The 8,317-nt window shown below is 40.0% G+C and overlaps 1 protein-coding gene across 3 annotated transcripts in view; it reads left to right on the top strand.

Annotated features, from left to right (window-relative positions):
* The first annotated feature begins 4,656 nt into the window (after positions 1-4,656).
* LOC127473195 (uncharacterized) overlaps positions 4,657-8,317 on the top strand; it is a 30,508-nt gene continuing 26,847 nt past the window's right edge. The window contains exons 1-2 of one of the 3 annotated variants that reach the window (XM_051792590.1): positions 4,657-4,889; positions 6,360-6,620. In XM_051792590.1, coding sequence (XP_051648550.1) covers positions 6,395-6,620 — 226 coding nt within the window. In that variant the 5' untranslated portion in view covers positions 4,657-4,889; positions 6,360-6,394. The other 2 variants (XM_051792588.1, XM_051792591.1) reach the window with 2 other exon arrangements.

Below are 8,317 nucleotides of genomic sequence, written 5' to 3'. Positions count from 1 at the left end.
TGGGTGCGATACAGCAGCGCCGCGTCCGGGAGAAGCGCGCCCAGGGGGTCTGCGCCACCGGGAAAGTGCAGCCGAGAGCTGCGAGTGAGCAGTATTGAGTAATACACAGGATGTGTGTAGGCTGGCCGGGTCCTAAAATTCACAGGATCATAGAATATGCTGAGTTGGAAGGGACCCACGAGGATCACCGTGTCCAGCTCTCAGGCCTGAACATGTCCATCCCCACGGATCACGCTGTGTGCCTGAGAGCATCGATGAGCAATTCCCACTCTCAAATCTTACACAGCTTGTTTATTTTTTCGAAAGCTATTACATATTATTTCTGAGACAAGAAAAAAAAAAACATTAAAAATAGCAAGAAAGGATGCACATAGACCATTTTAACTGAGTTTTTAAATTCAGGGGACACTGACTGTGAGGCAGGCAAAAGCAAATGATAGAGGAAAAAGGCACGTAATATGCGAAGCAGACATAATCCCAAAATGCTGGTTGGCTGTTTCCTGTGTAGGGAAAGTGATGCACTGCTTAGATCTATTTCTTTTAAGGTTTTTTTTAAGCTTGGCCTTCTATGGAGGCAGCAACCGATGAGTAGTTGGTACTGAAATAAATACAGTGAAAGCTTTTAGTTCTCACTAGTTGTGGTTAACTGATGAATGGTCTGGCCTAGAGAGGAACGAAACTCTTTTTAAGGGTTTTTTCCCTTCTGCCGGGGTAGCAGTAACTAACCTGTACCTCAAGTGCAGCACACATGCTACACCTTTTGCTGTAACCAACAATAAGGCACTATTAGGAGGAGGATCCTTGATCTGTGACAATGAACTGTTTTCAGAACTGTCGAGGGATTTGGCTGCATGCAATACACCTTCTCCTGTTTCTTAATGGTCCTGAGAACTGGTGGGATGCTCATGCAGGAACACCTTCCACTAGACCATGTTGCTTAAAACCCCATCCAGCCTGACCATGAACACTTCCAGGGATAGGCATTCACAGCTTCTCTGGGCATCTAACTCTTAAGTTTTTTGCCCTGACCCATGTGCAGGACTTTGCACTTGGCCTTGTTGAACTTCATGAGGTTAACACAGTCCTATCTCTCAAGCCTGTCCAGGTCCCTCTGGATGGCATCCCTTCCCTCTTGTGTGTCGACCACACCGCTCAGCTTGGTGTGTTAGCAAACTTGCCGAGGGTGCACTCAATCCCACTGGCACCAACAAAGATTTGTGGGACATAAGCCAACATAAGATACATAGGATGTATCTTATTGGGACAGAAAGGGTGGAGACTACTACTCTTTCAGTTCTCCACTGTATTCAAGACAACGTGCTATATGCCCAGGGGAAACAAACTATAACATGAAACTTTTTGAAAATATATTTTAATTATTTCAAATATATTTGAAATATATTTGACAATTTGAAAAATATTTGACAATTAATGCAAGTTGTTTTGAAATTTTGTTCACTCCTTGTTTTACCAAACTTTTGACATTTGGGCTGTGTGATCCTTCAGTGCAGACCCTTTGTAGCAAAAACAGCAGGACATGCACCTGTGCTTTGAAACACATCAAACCAGTGGCTTTCTAGGGGTATTGATGTGAAATACAACCTGACTGGTCTCCCTTTCCTCTTGATGCCCTGACTATAATTTATGCTGTAAAATTGGGATGATTTATCTTGTAAAATTTGAGATTATTTTTTATACAGTTTTTATACAGTTTGTTCAAACCTCTGTGGTACATAGGCACTTCTGACCTGCCTTTGATATTTTAGAGGCATTATCTTTTGCTACTAAGCAATAAAAAATACCAAAAATAATTCAATTTATGTGCTTATTATTATCCTAGGAAACAGTAGCTCTGGGCATGACACAAACTGCTGCTTTATTTGAATACAGCAATAGTCCAGAAAATTTACAATAACATATGCAGTGCAAGACAATGGGAAGATACATGAAGATACATAAAGACAAAGCAGTACAATAATACTGTGTCATCACCAGCCCAAGCCAGACCCTTGGTGACTGTTAGCAGATGTTCTCACCGTTCAGTGAGGCGGCTGCAAAGTTGTACATCTTCTGAGCACTAACATAGAAACAGGGAACGAGTAGTAAAGTCCATCGTTAGTAGTCAGCAGTGAAACTGGATTGTCTCATCAGGAAATGCCACTCCTAAGAGTTACAGAATGATAATATAGCCTCAGTTTGAAAGATTTACTCGGAATGAAGAAACACAGAAAGAGGCTGTCTTTAAGCTCTTCAAAAACTGTAGCACAGACTTGCACAAGTCAGTGGTGTTACTTACCATCTTTGGCCTGGTCCTTTATGTGCTGCTGGTACTTTACAAGACATCCACATCTATAGCAGCTGCTCCTCCTGTTAAAACCTTGTTCCATTTTACAACCCCTTTGAGTGGATTTTGTCAATCCATGAGTGGGACAAGGCTCAAGGAAGCTGTGTCAAGGAGATGCTTCAGTAGATGGCACTCTCCCTCTGAAGGAGAATGAGCAAATACCTCAGCCAAGGAATTTGATGCAATGAGAACAACTTCCTTTATACCCTACAAAATTACAATGAATGCAAATGAAGCTCTGCCTAGCTTTGCAATGAAGTAACCTCTGGCAGATCTTCACAAATCAATCTAAGTCCTCACATCTGACTTCCTACCTGCTTAAATGACTGTCGTCCATTACTGTTCATCTGAATTCCTCCTGAAATTGTAGTGGTGAATATATACATACATACACACACGTACACAAGTGTATATATTTGTTATATGTATTATATATATATATATACAAATATATAAAAGAGCTCAGTAGTAATGTAAATTGCACACATTAGACTCAGGTTTTACAGTTGTTCTGCTTCTCCAATCATCTTTTTCAAATTCATTATTTTATTGTACTCTTTTGTTAATGGTAGGTCCAGTTTGAGGACTTAAGTCCTGTGGTTTGTTGATTGTTTTCTGTTGGTATTTCATAGTCACAAAATTTCATAGATCTGGAAATTGTTCAAACCAGTTTACAGAGCAGTTGCACTGAATTAGTACAAGTGAGGAGGCCTTAACTGCAGGTATGGGAACAATAAAGACCTGCTAGGCATTAGGGGAGCTATAACCTTTAAAATCACATCTGTTCCTAACCAAGCAGTAATGCACAGCCATCATACAGCTTTCTAAACTGTACAGTGATTTCCTCACTCTCGAACAGGAAGGAGAGAGAAGAGAGTGAAAGAAACATGTATAAGACAAAGTTGCAATAAAAAATGTCATGGGATAAATTTATAAAATGTAAATTTAATTATTTAAATCTTTTAGATTTTTGGATTCTTGAGTAATGTGAAATTCCATTTACTGCTGTTTAAGAATATAAATATCTGTTTTCTCACTTGACTGGCTCACAGGTCAAATAAGACTACATAAGTTTTCAATCACTGCCTCTCCTCTCCCCAAAAATCCTTTTTCCATTTATTAAAATCACAGTGATAACAGTATTTATAAAATCCAGAACCTGGAGCTATAATTTTGCTACCATATCTCAGATAAAGCTGACCTGTTTTTTCCAATATTCATGTCAGAGCCTGAGGGTGTTTTGTGTCCTATTAGTATGAAGAGGTCTAGGTAATATATGAAAGAGGAGTATAGAGAGTATTTGTATACATCTCTCCAGTGCCAGTAACTTTTGGGCAACCAAAAGTTGTGCACCATTGCAAATTAGATTAAGGAATTTCTGTTACAAGAAGTGGTTCAAGTAATGGCATGCTGCATGAGCGAAATAGCAGATGAACAAATGTATTTTTGAGATTTACTGTTCTTGATTCAAAACAAAACAAACCCACTGTGAGTGTCAGATGCTAAAGGGACTGTACTCAAAAGTAATATTTTCTGTAATTTGTGGGCAAGCTACACAGCAGATAAAATGATGGACCAGCGGAAGCTCTCTACTGAAAGTACCATTTAACTACAGCATTCATCTATTATTTGGCAAATAGATTTAAACTTCCAAATGCAATTTATACAGAATTCCAAATAGCCTTCATACAATAATGTTACTGCTTGGAAGTCTCTTTTGCACACACCTGAATGGAAATGGTTTGCAGAGGCTTTTTTAACACTTTGCAAAGGAACTGATTTTTCTTTTCCTTGGAGAAAAAAAAATGATGATGTTGAGTGTGGGATGCTTAGTATTTGAAACATGTTCTGTAGAAGAATTAAATCAAAATGGTTTAGCACTATTAGAGTACTACTATATCTTCTCCTTCTGCAGACTTAAGGTGACATTTTATTCAGTCAGAAAAGGAAACATACTAAGGTCATGAAACTAATCAAAAACATTGCATTTATAACCTTTACCTTTACAGCAGCTATTGTGAATTCAGAGTATGTTTGAAGACCCACAAAACAGCCTTCTACACTATCTTTCAAGTAGTGGTGTCAAACCAAAGAACAATTTCCTGACTGAATCATCAAACTAGGTATCGGGACACCTGAGTATTATGCCTTCAGGCAAGTTCTACACTAATTTTCAGGTGTTACTCACTTCTTTAAAACAGAATTGCAAGAGCTCAGCACCTCTGAAATTTGTTTTTAAACGATTTTGGGAATATCTTCCTTACAGATATATTGAAAAGCTGTTTTAGTGTTTGTAATAGATTTTGAAATGCTTAGTAAGAACATGTTACAGAAATGCAGTCATTACTAAAAAATGTTTCATTGAAACAGTCCTGTTTTTTTCTCATCTCAGTGCAGTACAGTTCAAACTACCTTTAAAATGTCTCCCAATTAAACTTTACTATTCATTATACAGAACGGAGTAAGAGGTAGAAGGAGCATGCAAGGGATTACCGGGGATCTGCTTTTAGATGAAGGCTGAAGACTGGAAGATCGTAAGCAAAAGGTGAAGAGCAAGCAGTGGCAGAAGTAGGACCTGACGATCACATGGGTTCCCTGTGCTTGAAAAGATCCCTACTGAAAGGATCCAGAAGACATAGTGAGAAAATAGAAATATTAGCCTTGCTTCTGATAATATTAACAAGTGAAACAGAGGTCAGAACTCAGTAGGCTTGCAGAACTGGCCAAGGAAGTAGCCAGAAAAATCAAAGTCCTGATTCTTTGTAATGGATTGCATTATGTATTAGAGGTCTCATACCTTTTGGTTTACTGGTGTAGTTGCCATGTGATACTTGTGTTTAGGAAAAGTACATCATGTGTAAGTAAGACAAGAAATAGCAGTAGCTGGACAGACCAGTGAGATTTGGGTGAGCCTGTTCATGAGTGCTTGGAGATGGATGCAAAACAAAAAGTTGATTTTCAAACATGATTTATTTAGAAACAAAAGATCTATTAAAGGACAGTAAGGCTAATACTTAACAATAAATGTATCAAATGCAAAAGTTAGAATAAATCTATCAAATCTATGATTAAGAAGAAGTTTATAAAAGTGATCAACACTCAGAAGACCAGTACCTACAGGATCCTTAATTAAGGTGATCTTGAATCAAACCAGATTTTACTGGAAACCTCAATATTACAAATATCACTTCATGCTACATTAACTAGACTACGGTAACTTGTAAAATTGTTCAACCAAGGGTGGGCACATGCGCTAGACTGGTGAATTAAGCAAAAGGATGGAGCAAAAGAAGAACTGCTCATTTTCCTTTTGCTACCTTTCCGTGCATGAAGACTGCAGATAATTTTTGCATTCTCCCATTGCTAGCTTATCCAGCTCACTTTGCAGGACTTGCTTGACAGGAGAAAAACAGTTCTAAATTCATTTGGCCACTGTAATTTTTTTCCAGTTTTCTATTCTTGTTGATTTGCCAAGTCTCAGTTGACTGAGTTATGAGTTGTTTGTCCAACAGCGCCTTTGTTCTGGTCTGTGCTTCAGCAAAAACTGGAAAAACCTGTTCACTTTCTCCTTCTTTTTTTTTTTTTTAATCTTCCTCTCCCATTGGTAGCTGCAGCTTGTACTCATGCAGGCAAGGTGGTGCCTACCTTTCATGTGGAAAGCTGTCTTACAAAAACTGAGGTTGCGTTTTCCAGAGCTTTTCTAACCTCATGAAGTTTTTGGTGGGTGCTCCAGGTTCTCCACAAACTGTATTTAGGTCATTATTTTATTTTTCTTCAAGCAAAGTGTTTGATCGTGTCTCCAGTCAAGCCTTTTGAATAATAACTTGCACACTCTGGGAGATCTACAGGAACCAGTCTTGTAAAATGTAGCTTTTTGGACACAGAAGATCGTCTGCTTTACAGCAGTCGCATATGGTGTGATGTTAGCTTCTGTAAGACAGAACAAACACTGAGGAAGCTAGCTAGTGCAAAAAGTGGACAAGTTGAGAAGAAACTTTTCTTTCCATCTCCTTAGTTTTCTTCTTGCTTGGTGCTGCTGTTGGAACAAGAATGGGTCAACTATGTGGACGATGCATGCAGCTGCTGCGGGACTTCGTAGCCTTTGTTCAGAGGATGTCCTCCGATTTGGTACACAGTGTCAAGGAATGCTTGATTCTGATAAGCAAATGCTCCTGCTTAAAACAAAACAGCTCTAAAACCAGGCAGCTGTACAAGCCCATCCTACAGCCTCATGAGAGGGTGACAGCACAGGAGTTTCTGCAGCACATTGAAACCGGTAAGAGGACTTGTCTTTTTCTAAAGGGTTGTGAAAGAACAAGGAGATTGATTTTGTGGGTTGAGAGCAGCTTGCTAGCTGATATGCTCTGGCACGGGCAGTTGGTGATGATGTAGGAAAGGCCAGAGCAACAGAGCACTTTCTTTGTGTACAGGACACCAAGAGCTCAAGTGGTGACACAGCTGGATCTAGGTAGAAATGGTCAGTCACTTTCTTGCTCTGCTACCACTCTTAGTACATAACCCATGTTTCATAAAAGTGAGTCCTTCTAGTAATTGAAGTTAGTTCTTTTAAGTCAGTCACTGAGCTCACGGAGCTAGAGATGAGCTGTGCCAAGACCTGAGTGCTGAGCTCTGAGCAGGCAGATCACAGTGTGATGTGCACAGTTGAACACCTCCATGTTGGCTGGTTGCAGAACACTTGGACTTGTGCTAGGGGTGTCTGGGCTATATATGGGGAAGGTCAAAGTCACCCTGGGACAAGCATAGTTGGGTTACCAGGATTCTAAGAAACTGTGCTTTTGTGCAAATATTTTAGAGACCAGGCTTAAGCACAGTCATGGGTTTCTGCTTGAATAAAAGTATATCAATAACTCTTCATCTATCTCTTTTGTTTTACAAGCTACCTGCCTAATTCCCCTGTTTATCTATTTGTGATGTCCTCTTTGTCCTGTCCTAAGATACAACAATATCAATAAGAAACCTTTTTTTTTTTTTATTTCACTGTTGCAGTCATCTTATATGAGTGTATTTTGTCAGTTGTCCAGCCTAAAAACAGTCGTTGTCTCAAGCTTAGATAGGGGCCATTGCTTGTTTGGTTTTGCTGTGTCTCACAGCTGATTGGGTATATTATTTTAAGTTTGGTTACTTTGGTCTAAAGCTACTACACAGAATTGCGTAGCCTTCTACTTTCATTTGTGTGAAAGGCGTGGAACACAAACTGCTATTTCTTTACCTGCCTTTTTGGGAACGTAAAACTAACATGTGAGGGGAACCAGGAGAGACGCTTTTCCTCGGTGTGACACAGTTAATGCTGTTCGAAATAATCTGTTGCAGAACAACCTTTGCAATAATTGCTGTGACGCTGGTTGTTGGCAACATGTGTGAATTAGCCTCGGCTGGTATTAGCTGGTGTCATTACCCATGAAAGTGGTGGGTCCTGTGCTGCTGGTATGGTTCACTAATTGTTGCACCTTAAGCACTGGTTAAATCCTGACATTGATACCCAGAATAGGGCCAGATCTTTTAGCTTGTTATACAGTGGAGACCTTCCACGGCTGAACTTTTTCTTCAAAGGCTAGCATGCTCCTGACTGTATAAGAGATTGTCTTGGCAGTATCCCAGCTCAGCTGATAGATCAGGTGTAATGAAGGGGTGCTCTGGAAAAAATGGTGAGACCAGAATGGCCCCTTGCAGCACCCACTGGTGCTTCCTGTAAAGACTGAGTGTATGTTTTCCTGGAGAGATCCTTTCTTCTCTGAGATCAGTCTTCAAAAGGCTGGTCTGGCTCGAATCCTCAAGAGTTGGGGTACAGCAGCAGGAAGCTTAGAACTTCTCTGACAGCAGTACACAGATGGCAATGTGTTCTTTCAGGGAGGTCCCACTGTCCATGACAGGACATACACAGCACCCAAGGAGCGGAACCAAGGTTAATTTTCTGAGTGGCCAAATCCTGGTGCCAAGATAGTTGGAGGCAGG

Source organism: Manacus candei, unplaced genomic scaffold (genome assembly GCF_025592945.1).
Source record: "Manacus candei isolate 608988 ecotype Guabito, Panama unplaced genomic scaffold, ASM2559294v1 h1tg000034l, whole genome shotgun sequence".
In the NCBI taxonomy this organism is placed as follows: Eukaryota; Metazoa; Chordata; class Aves; order Passeriformes; family Pipridae; genus Manacus; species Manacus candei.
This window is presented reverse-complemented; position numbering and strand designations above follow the sequence as displayed.